The following is a 12,602-nucleotide window of genomic DNA, read 5'->3' as shown; positions in this document are numbered from 1 at the left end:
TTGGTTCAACTACAAATAAACTAAAAAAACCTCATTAAGGGGTGTTTGTATGCATGATTTTGAAAGTGATAATGAATGTGTAATTAGTTTTTTGAAATCGCGCGTTGCGGCGAAACCAAGTAGATGATAATGTAAAACAAACGTGATTTGAAAATAAACCATGTTGTTTAGAAAGCCAAAACATTAGAAAGATTTAGATTATTAGCGTACCGTTTTATGATACCAAATAAATACTTTATTTTGAGTACAACTTCGTTTTTAACAAAACTTATAACAGAATGTCAGGAAAAAAATTCAAGCACAACTACGTACTTAACTTTTTAGAAAAAAGTAATAACGTAAATTATCAAAGAAGTATCAAATCAATCGATAAATTAATATATGTTTAAAAAAAGAATAAATTATCTATATATTAAAGGTGAATGTCGATGCCATTTACAAATTTGGTCCCTCCTTTTGATTTTTACACTTTGATCCTTCGAATTTGTTTATTTTTTTTCTTTCATCCTTTCTAGGTAATACTCATTTATTATTGTAGCTATTGGTACTGATAATTAAAGTGCACGTCGCTTTCGTTTTCTTCTTTCTTGCCAAGTTACACATAGTTTCACAAATAAGAATAGTGCACTAATTTAATATATATTAAAACTAAAGGTCGGTGGCTTTCTACTTATAGCTACCTCTTCTTTCTTATATGTAAAACTTTATTGAAAAAGCAAACAAAATGGGAGTCTGCTATATTGGTTATTTGGTTGAGCGTATTAGTAATAAACTTGACATTAGGTGTTCGACCCCTGATCTGTTCTTTTTATTTTCGCTATTAGCAATTTGTAAGTCTCATATACATTTTCGCTCAACTGAAAATTGTTATGTCATTATTAATAAAACTAATATATATTAAAAGGTGTGAATTAGTATTCATACTTTTTGATTTTCTTTCAACTTTCAATATTGTTATTTACAACTCTTTTAATTTTTAAAAATTTTGTAAAATGTCATTTAACTATCTTGAGTTTTTAAAGTTTAAAGTTTATTTCCTATGCTTTCATTCTTTAACTTAAAAAACCTATGTTTTTATGTGCTTATTTGTATGTACATGTAGGTATAAATTCAAGTTGGTTTACGTTTCAACATCATTTTTTTAAACGACTAGGGTCAAATATAATACGTTTTCATGCCTATGTTTATGTACGTTTTCAGTTGATCTACGTTTTGACGTAAATTTTGTTGGGAAACAAGTGACGTCAAATATAATACGTTTTTATTCGACAGAATAAATTCGAGTTATTGTATGTTTTGACGCCGCCGCAACGCGCGGCGGGTACAATTACTAGTTATGATTAAAATATAATGTTTTATTAAAGTCCGAATATACTCTTACGGTGTACTTATTTTTATCTACGTTGTGATAATGTTATACCAAGTGCCAATGTTATGATCGAATTACCTTTGCATCGCGCAAGGGAATGAGTAAATATTTCAATCACAAAGTTTGACACATGAATCCAAAAATACTTGACCAACCTTTTCCATATACGTACATATATATCATTCTCTCTCTCTTTATATCTATCTATATATAGAGAGAGAAACATTGATATAAGGTAGAGAAAAGTGAAAGTGAAGATGGGATTTGGTGTGGGAGGTTATGTGGGAATTTTGTTGGGATTAATAATGGTTGTGAAATGGGGATTGAAGAATATGAATGCATGGATATACGAGAGGAAGTTAGGGAAGAAGAAGAGGGAGAGTCTGCCACCAGGTGATTTGGGTTGGCCTTTCATCGGAAACATGTGGTCTTTTCTTCGAGCTTTCAAGTCCGGCGATCCGGATTCATTCATCTCGGCCTTTCTTCACAGGTCAATCTTTTCTTCAACCTCATAAAGAAACAAGTTTTGTAGTAATAATGCTATAACATAAAGTTAGATACAAGTAAATAATGTTCTATAGCAAAATTTAACAACTTTAAGTTTGTAGTAATAATAATAAATTTAATAATGATATAACATAAAGTTAGATACAAGTAAATAATAATGATCTATAGCAAAATTTAAGATCATTATGTATATATTTTGCTACAACCATTTGTTAAAACTGGATTGGACCTGAACCGGAATTCTACATAAAGTTAGATACAAGTAAATAATAATGATCTATAGCAAAATTTAAGATCATTATATACATATATATTGCTACAACCATTTGTTAAAACTGGATTGGACCTGAACCGGAATTCTAAATTGTTTGGTTCATATGGGTTAAACCACCATCGGTTAGATCAGTCGGTTTTTGGTGATTGAGGTTGACCCGGTTTCAAGTGAATTCCTTATGAGGATTAGAAGATATAAATGAGAGAGTGCTTGTCAACTAATGATATATGTATTATATTTGTGGATAACTCTTTTGTTAAATATATTTTTCACAGATAGTAAAATTTGAACTTAGAAACATTTCATACATATATTTAGATAAAACCAAAAATCAAAACAACAATACATATATATAACCAAAATAATGATACAGTATATAGTTTTTATGTAATATTTAGATATTTTTTATATTTAGTTATGACGGCATATGGTTTTTAGGTTTGTTTCGACCAGCCATCTGTATTCTGTAATTGGTCCGTATATAGAAATTGCATATCAGATAAATTTTAAAAGAATACCCTTTAAATTTACTTCTTTTAACGGTCAACGAATAAAAGCCTGGCTATCTGGGGTAAATCTATGGTAAAAGGCGACCCTATACGCCCGTGATTGCACACAACGCTAGGTAGCCTAAGCCCATCATCTTCGGTTCTAAGGAAAACCTGCCACCCGAATGCTCAATACAATAAAACCCAATTAGGATCGGCTTTGAACTTGAGACCTGTGACACTTAGCCCATCATTGTCCCCTTTAAATTTACTTGATAGAAAAAATAAATTACTGGGTGGTTTTAGGTTTTTAAAAAAAAATGTGGATTATTTGTTAGAGTGAGACGTTGGATGACCTGCAAACCAACAAAAAGCAAAAGGTAAAAATACACAAAATTTGTTTAGCTCTTAATGAGATCTTTAATGATTCATACTTTTTACTAGTTTAATATTTAATGGTTTAACCTGTTTGTTTCGTGAGCAGATGTCTAAATGGTTCATGCATTTGTCTCTGAATGATTAAGCATTATATTGAGTCTGAATGGTTAAGACCTATAATCTGAATTGGTCAGACATTTACCTATGAATGGTTCAGACCTCTTACAGGTTCAGCACTCAATGATTTAGATCTATTACTGGTTTAGCAAAGTTTAACTTATAATATACAAATAATAATGAAATTTATAACAAAGTTTAACTTATAATATATAAAAAAAGTGTATATTTAAAATGTAATAAAGTTGACAGGTTGATAAGTTTTTCTTGTCGGATTAATAAATTTATAAGAAAGTTTATGGCATTGAAATGATATTGAAATTGTTTATAAAAGATAATCCGGCACAAAGGTATATCCTAGTTTCTTCAAATATAGCGTGCGAATCAAACAATATAAAAATATAGATTTGGGTTTTAGTTAATGTGGATTATGATGGAGTGTTGGACGTGGGTGACTCATAAATAAGTAAAGAATAAGATGCAGACAAACCCAACAAAAGCAAAAACAAGTAGAAAAAAACAAAAAAAAAATTGTTAAGTGGAATTTAATTCATACTAGATAAATCTAGTTACAAAGTAATGAATGTTGGATGATCCATTTGTTTTAAGAAGCAATTATTAAAAAAAGTATTTTTTTGGAAAGTGACTTTATATATACATGACTTAGCTGTCATCAGGAGTTTGTCAAAGACAAACTCTCGTCAGCCCCACACTTGAAGACGCGATGTTCTATCGGGCTCCGGCTCCCGCGCAAGCTGATCTCCCTCCGGAAACCATACTGTCCTCACACGAGAGACTTGCTGGGGTAACAGCTGGGTAAAACCGGGTGTGCCCTCAGGACCGCACCATGCCTCGGTAGTCGGTAGGATACGATCCATCATTGGGATGTCCCGTCTCCCCCCCCCCCCCAAATAGCCACAGCCGGGAGTCGAACCGGCAACCTCACAAGGAGGAAACCGGCCCAACCAACCACATGGGAACCAACTGGATCCATACATCTTATTTGGCTACTAAATTGTTAGATTTAGTTTAATTTACAATCGGATCATATAAATTATGAGTCGGGTTGATCTAAACACGGTCTATTCTATTGGCGGATCTAGAAACGAAACTAAGCCGTAACGTTTTATAAATAAGCCGTAACGAAATCGAAAAAACGTCAATTTTTTCCAAAATTTACACTAATTTTTCCAAATTTTTCCGCGCCAAGCCGTAGCGGAGGTTGCCCCCCGGTAAGCCTTATGTCCGCCACTGGTCTATTCCATGATAATAATGTGACGTAGAGATTCTCATGATTATGGACATCAAACACACACAAACCTGACGGACCAACTCAAAACATAGAAGCTTTGGGATGAGTATGTGATTCATTCTCAAATTTTTCGCGGGTAAGGGATGTCGCACCCCAACCGATGGCAGAATCACCGGGGCATGGCACTGAGCGAAACAGATTGTCCAGAAGTTTCCATAACAATTATCATCACTATTCAGTTTAAATTAACACGACCCATACCGTGTCCCAAATAACAAACAGATTATTACAGATAACAACTAGTCAAATATTCTGTTCCGACAACTCAGATTTAAATAAAACAAATAAATATTGTTCAAATGCTCCTAAAGACCCAGCCTGACAAGATCTACAGACAACTATGCTCTAGTTGGTCTTTCCTGATAGACAACTATTTGTTGGGGGCCTCTAGAGCTTTATTCTAGCCTCGCTTTCCTAGCAAGCAAACATCTTAAACACCTGCCACATAATACAAATAAAGCAGAAAATAGACTATCTACAGTCAAAGAAAGTCAAAGTTGACTTGGACTTTGAATTTGACTTTGACATCCGAAAACACGGGGTGTTACAGCCTCCCCTTGTTTAGGGAATTTCGTCCCGAAATTAGGCTCGAAGCTGCACAGCACCGTGAATTACCAATTTGACGCTTCAGATCTTCATTTGAACAGCTGCAGGTACTTGGCCTTCATGTTGCTTTCGAGTTCCTAAGTGAACTCCGCGCCTCGTTTGCCTTCCCATCGAACTTTCACGATAGGAATGCGTGAGCGTCTGAGTTGCTTGGTTTGGCGATCCATGATTTCGACAGGCTTTTCCACGAAGTGTAGCGTTTCGTTGACCTGAAGATCGTCGAGAGGTACAATCAAATCATGGTCAGCTAGGCATTTTCGGAGGTTCGACACATGGAAAGTCGGGTGGACGTTATTGAGTTCCTCCGGTAGTTCGAGTTTGTAGGCGACTTTTCCGATCCTTTCCAGAATCTTAAAAGGTCCAACGTATCGAGGCGCTAGTTTCCCTTTCTTGCCGAATCTGACTACACCCTTCCAAGGTGATACCTTTAGGAGTACGTAGTCGCCAACGTCAAATTCAAGGGGCTTGCGTCTTCTATCGGCGTAACTTTTCTGTCTATCCCTGGCCTTTGCCAAGTTGTCGCGAATATGGAGAATTTTGTCAGTCGTTTCTTGTAGTAACTCGGGACCGGTTAATTGCGAATGACCAATGTCGTGCCATGCAATAGGCGAACGACATCTTCTTCCATATAAAGCCTCAAATGGGGCCATTTGTATGTTGGCATGATAGCTGTTGTTGTACGAGAATTCGACTAGCGGTAGGTATTTGTTCCGACTACCACCGAAGTTTATGACACACGCACGGAGCATATCTTCAAGTGTACGGATCGTTCTTTCAGTCTATCTGTCGGTTTGGGGATGGAATGCAGTACTCAGGTTAAGCGACGTGCCAAGGTCCGCTTGAAACGTTTCCCACAATCGCGAAGTAAACCGAGCGTCACGGTCTGAAATGATGTCACGAGGCGTACCATGATTACAAATAATCTCGTCGGTGTAGATTCGGGCTAGTCGTTCTACCTTGTAGTCTTCCCGTATTGGCAAAAAGTGGGCTGATTTGGTCAGACGATGTTCAGCCTTAACTCTTGCACAAGTCAGGCAACTTCCAACATAGAGAGCGATATCCCGTTTCATACCCGGCCACCAGTACTTGTAACGAAGGTCCTGGTACATTTTATCGGCACCCGGGATGAAAAGAGTATCGGGACTTGTGGGCTTCGTTCATTATAATCTTTCGCAAATCGGTCCGCTTAGGGATCCAAATTCGGTCCAGATAATAGAAAATCCCATCTGCCTTGCTTACAAGCTGAGCTCCATCGTGATAGATTCTCTCCTTCTTCAAGGTGCGTTCGTTAAAACAAGCATGTTGGGCTTCGCCGATGAGAGCTTCGAGGTTGTGCTGGGCTTGGATATTGCGAATGCTGAGTAAATAACTCCGTCTACTGAGTGCGTCGGCTACGACATTTGCCTTGCCCGGGTGATAACGAATCTCACAGTCGTAATCGTTAAGAAGTTCTACCCATCGGCGTTGACGCATGTTAAGTTCTTTCTGATTAAAGATGTGTTGTAAACTCCTGTGATCGGTGAAGATCATACACTTGGTACCATACAGGTAGTGTCACCAAATCTTCAATGCAAAAACAACTGCGCCTAGCTCGAGATCTTGGGTTGTATAGTTCTTCTCGTGGATTTTGAGCTGACGAGATGCGTAAGCTATAACCTTGTCTCGTTGCATGAGAACACAGCCAAGACCAAGGTTGGAAACATCACAGTAGACAATGAAATCGTCGTTTCCGTCCGGCAACGTGAGAACGGGAGCGTTGCAGAGCTTGCGCTTAAGGGTTTGAAAAGCAGACTCTTGTTCAGTTCCCCAAACAAAAGACCTGTCTTTATGGGTAAGAGCGGTAAGCGGCACAACGATCTTAGAGAACCCTTCGATAAATCGTCGATAATAACCCGCTAATCCAAGAAATGATCGGACTTCAGACGGGTTCTTAGGCGTAATCCAGCTTTTGACTGCTTCAATCTTCGCGGGATCGACATGAATACCCTGACTATTCACGATGTGACCCAGAAACTGAACCTCCTCCAACCAGAATTCGCACTTGGAGAACTTGGCGTAGAGTTGGTTTCCTTGGAGTAACTCGAGAACCAAACGTAGATGTTGCGCGTGTTCGGCTTTCGACTTGGAATAAATTAGGACATCATCGATGAACACGATGACGAAACGATCAAGATAAGGCTTACACACGCGATTCATCAGATCCATAAAAACCGCGGGTGCGTTGGTTAAACCAAAGGGCATAACAACGAATTCATAGTGGCCGTATCGAGTGCGAAAGGCTGTTTTAGGTATATCTTCCTCTTGTATGCGCAACTGATGATAGCCTGAACGTAGATCGATCTTCGAGAAACACTTGGCACCTTGCAGCTGATCAAATAAGTCATCAATTCGAGGCAAAGGGTAACGGTTCTTGATGGTCAGCTTATTCAATTCCCGATAGTCGATGCACATCCTGAACGACCCATCCTTCTTTTTGACGAAAAGGACTGGCGCGCCCCAAGGAGAGGTGATCGATCGAATAAAGCCTTTTTCAAGTAACTCCTGGAGTTGGTTTGAGAGTTCCCTCATTTCGGATGGTGCGAGTCGATAAGGGGCTTTAGCAACAGGGTTAGCTCCGGGAATAAGGTCTATACGAAAGTCGATATCACGGCTTGGCGGTAGTCCAGGAAGATCATCAGGGAACACCTGAGGAAATTCACGAACCACTGGGACGTCTTTGACTTCAACCTTCTTTTTCTTTTCCTTCTCCGCTACTACAATGTTGGCCAAGAAAGCGCTGTATTCCTTGCGGAGATACTTGCTAGCTTGGACGCATGACATAAGTTTAAGACCCTTCGAAGCTGTTTCGCCGTATACACACAATAGGTCACCATTCGCGAGCGAGAATCGAATCATCTTTTCAAAGCACACAACTTCAGCATGGTTTTCGCGAAGAAAGTCCATGCCTACTATGACGTCAAAACTTCCGAGTCGCATCGGAATAAGGTCGATCGGAAAGAGGTGATTGTTGAGCTCTAGGGTACAATCACGAAGAACAGAGTTAACTGCGACGGTTCTTTCAGTAGCAACTTCGACTTTGAATGACGAGGGGAGATAAGAACGCTTACGACTAAGGAGCTTCTCAAATTCAAACGACACAAAGCAGTTATCGGCTTCGGTATCAAACAAACATGATGCATAAATACCATTCACAAGGAACGTACCATTACCCACGTTGTTGTCAGCCTGGGCTTGACGGGCGTTGATGTTAAAGGTTCTGGCACGAGCTGCTTGCTGTTGCTGCTGAGGCTGCTGCTGCTGCTGCTGGGGTTCTTGTTTCACAACCCTGTTCGGGCACATGTTTGCAAAGTGGTTAGGATCACCACATGCAAAGCAGACTCGAGCATTGACCGCGGGTGCTTGAGCTGCAGGTTGGCCTTGAGGGGCTGGAAGTAGAGCTTGATGAGCGGCAGCTTGAACTGGGGCCTGACGGGGACCATAGCGACAGTTCGCAGTGAAATGCCCGTAGAGGTTGCAGTGGGCGCAGAAACGACAGGAGATTCCCACCGGATGATGGTATGAGCATGTCGGGCAGAGCGGGTGGGGACATGTGTAAGCGCGCTTAGCTGGCGGCGCATTGATCACTGGAGCTTGTCGATAGTGCGACTGCTGTTGAGCCGGTACGGCTTGCAGAGGGGCAACAGTCGTTGTCACAGCACAGTTCTTGTTGCTGGAGCTATTGTTGTTGTGCTTCTTCTTTCTTCTTGACGACTTGGAGGGTTGAGCAGTGGTGGTGTCGACAGTTGACGTGGCGGTGGCTTGGTGCAGAGACTTGGTATGCTTATCCCAGAAACCAGACTTTACCCGCTTGTCATTGATCTCAGCGGCAAGCAGGTAGGTTTCTTCAATCGATGATGGCTTGGCAGCATGGACGAAATCGGAAACACAATCGGGTAGAGCTCGAATATACTTCTTGATGGCCATGTCTGACGTCTTGACCTGATCGGGCAGATGATGCTGAGCTGTTTAAAGCGTGCAGTCAAGGCAGCGTTATCTCAATCCTTCTGCTTAATGTTCTAAAATTCGTCCTCCAACTTTTGGCGTTCATGGGGAGGGCAGAATTCGTCCATCATGATGGCTTTCAGCTCCTTCCATGTCAGCTCATAAGCTGTATCATTTCCGCGCTTGTTTCGTTCGGCCGTCCACCAGTCTAGAGCTTGGGACTGGAAGACGCCGGTAGCATTGAGGGTGCTGAGATTTTCTGGACAGCCGCTTTGGCGCAGAGTGACTTCGATAGAATCGAACCATTGAAACATAGCCGTTGGGCCATCTTCTACGGTGAATTCCTTTGGTCCGCATGCCTTGAACTGTTTAAAGCTGAACCAAGTCTTGCTGGTATCCTTAGGAGCATCGATTCGCGACTCTTCAGATGACTTTCTGGCATTTTCAAAGACATCGCTCACAACTTTTGCCACGCTCTTGGCGATGATAGTAACGAGACGCCTGTCTCTCTTCTCTTGGCGAGTAAGTGGGGTTCGGTGTCCAGATGACGACATGGTCTGCAACAGACATCGTCGTATGTCTCAGACACAACAAATCGAATCTCACCTCACACGTCTACTACTTATTAAAGCTTAGAATCACGTCGCATCACACATCGCATAAACATGTCGGCACATAACCACAAATTCACAGTTTCACATAATCACAGAAGCACATAAGCATGCAGGCACGTAGAGCACAGAGACACCTAAGCACAGAAGCACACAAGCACACAAGCACATAGGCATTTAACCACAGATGCAGTCAGAATACAGAAACCTATTATTCAAGGCTTGTGCGTCGTTCGTATATAGCGATCGCGTATAGTGTATCGAATAGTATCACATAATCGTATTGCATGTCGAGTATAGCGTAGTATAGCGTATATCCTAACATAGTATCGTCTAGGATTGCAGCGACTTGTTACCGTTTTGAGATAGAAGAGCAATGCGAGTCGTGTGTGTCGGTCGAAGTGATAGCAAAAATCGAACGAATCATCAAAATAAAGCACATAAACAGGTAATCACACATAAAACACATAAAATCAGCGAATCATCAGAGTCTGCGGTTGCGGGCTCGGAATCGAAACACATAAAATCAAGAAATAGATTGTCTGCGGCTACTAGACATCGACTACCCAAAGCGATTCGACTATTCGCAGTAGGCCTGTTGTCACTTTCCGACTTTCGGGATCGCGGTTCTGCCTCGATTCTTGGGCATTCAGCGCGTATTCCCTAGGTCATACTTGTGAGTTCAGGTCGTTGGAGTCCGTTGAGGCTTTGGTGAGATGAGTAAAAGTTGGAATAAGTTGCCAAGGTTCGGGTTTCACCCCTGGCTTAGCAATTTCTTCCTTGTTTTAGTAAAATTTGAGGTGATTATTCATCAAAATATGGATTTCACTCCTGATTTGGTATAATCCTCTTCGTTCGTTATTGAAAATAATGAGGAAAGCATTGATAAATTGATAAAATCGGCATTGATCAAGTAATTTGGTCGGGAGTTTGCGGTTTTCACACCTAATCCTGACCAAACCGCTTGATTTTATTCGAAATTCGAGTGCAGTGATAGCGAAGAATATCGGAATATAGCACACCTAAGCTTGGTCTGTTGGTTCCTAACTATAGCCTAGGTCTCTAAGACAGCGACCCGGACTAGGTCGTGCCCTGCCTAATTCCCTATAGTTATGGCTCTGATACCAATTTGTCATACCCCAAGTGATGGCGGAATCATCGGGGCATGGCACTGAGCGAAACAGATTGTCCAGAAGTTTCCATAACAATTATCATCACTATTCAGTTTAAATTAACACGTCCCATACCGTGTCCCAAATAACAAACAAATTATTACAGATAACAACTAGTCAAATATTCTGTTCCGACAACTCAGATTTAAATAAAACAAATAAATATCGTTCAAATGCTCCTAAAGACCAAGCCTGTCAAGATCTACAGACAACTATGCTCTAGTTGGTCTTTCCTGACAGACAACTATTTGTTGGGGGCCTCTAGAGCTTTATTCTAGCCTCACTTTCCTAGCAAGTAAACATCTTAAACACCTGCCACATAATACAAATAAAGCAGAAAATAGACTATTCACAGTCAAAGAAAGTCAAAGTTGACTTGGACTTTGACTTTGACTTTGACTTTGACATTCGAAAACACGGGGTGTTACAAGGGACGTGCAAAATATAGGGTGACACCAGTCTTGTTTACCCAAAACCCGCATACTCGTTTATCCGAACCATATTAGTAATTATTTATTTTTATTTTTCATTGTCCTTGGCTAATAGAATAATAATATACTAATTCACTAGATTTTTAGCTGTTATATTTCTAATATCCATGGGTAATAAAACTATATAAAAACTTAAATATTCCAAATGTATTTGGAAATCCCAGTTGCCAATTTTTAACAAACCAACGGGTATACCCAATACTTATGGGTATATTCGGTCCCTGACGGGTAATTATCCAACATATACCTGACAGGTAATGGACACCGAGTATGTGACACAATTTTTACAATCGTATATAACACATGGATTATCAATATCTGTCTCAAAACCATCCTATTTCCATCCCTTTTTTTTTTGAACGGCCAACGAATCCTTCAAATGGGCTACTGGCGAAATTCACCACATCGGGATACACTCGCCTCCGAACCGGGGAAAACCCTCACCTAGGGCCGAAGCCCGTGAACACTCGCCCGAAGGCACGACAGTGCGGTGAGGTAAAACCCGCTCAGTTCAAGGATCGAACTAGCGATCTCCACCTATTCGCCTAGTCTCCCATCATCACCAGATGCCGCAGAAAATAATGGGGAGAGCAGGAATCGAACTTGGGTCCCTTAGAACACCAAGACTCTCCCTTACCACTCCACCACCACCTCATTGGCATCCTATTTCCATCCCTACTTATGAACCGATTAACAAATGCATTTTTAGGTTATGATATTTGACTCATATAATTAATGCAATGAGCTTTTATTTACTATTTTCATAAAATGACATGTTTTAAAAAACTGTAGATATGGGCCGAACGGAATATACAAGTCAATGATGTTTGGTAGTCCTAGCATCATCGTGACAGTACCTGAAGTAGTTCGAAAAGTGTTGTTGGATGACGATTCGTTCAAACACGGGTGGCCTAACTCCACGATTGAAATCGCGGGAAGAAAATCATTTATTGGAATCTCTTACGAAGAACACAAAAGACTTCGTAGGTTGACTAAAACACCAATCAACGGTCACGAAGCCTTGTCTATCTACATCCCCTACATCGAGACCAATGTGGTCTCGGCATTGGAAAAATGGTCAAAAATGGGCCGAATAGAGTTCTTGACCGAACTCAGAAGGCTGACTTTTAAGATAATCATGTATATCTTTCTAAGCTCGGAGATTGAACACTTATTGGAGGCCTTAGAGAAAGAGTGCACTATTCTTAATTATGGCCTTAGAGCCATGGCCATCAATATTCCTGGATTTGCATATTGTGAAGCACTTAAGGTTTGTTGTCTTGTAACACCATTGTT

General features: G+C 40.4%; 1 protein-coding gene across 1 annotated transcript; it reads left to right on the top strand.

Moving 5' to 3' along the window:
- Positions 1 to 1,592: 1,592 nt before the first annotated feature.
- LOC118481162 (ent-kaurenoic acid oxidase 2-like) lies at positions 1,593 to 12,576 on the top strand (the record flags this gene model as incomplete). Its single annotated transcript, XM_035976411.1, is given in 2 exon segments — positions 1,593 to 1,859; positions 12,099 to 12,576. Coding segments are annotated over 2 exon segments (711 nt in total), but the record flags the coding sequence as incomplete, so codon positions are not given.
- Between the last annotated feature and the right edge of the window lie 26 nt (positions 12,577 to 12,602).

This window comes from Helianthus annuus, chromosome 8 (genome assembly GCF_002127325.2).
Source record: "Helianthus annuus cultivar XRQ/B chromosome 8, HanXRQr2.0-SUNRISE, whole genome shotgun sequence".
NCBI classification, from domain to species: domain Eukaryota; kingdom Viridiplantae; phylum Streptophyta; class Magnoliopsida; order Asterales; family Asteraceae; genus Helianthus; species Helianthus annuus.
This window is presented reverse-complemented; position numbering and strand designations above follow the sequence as displayed.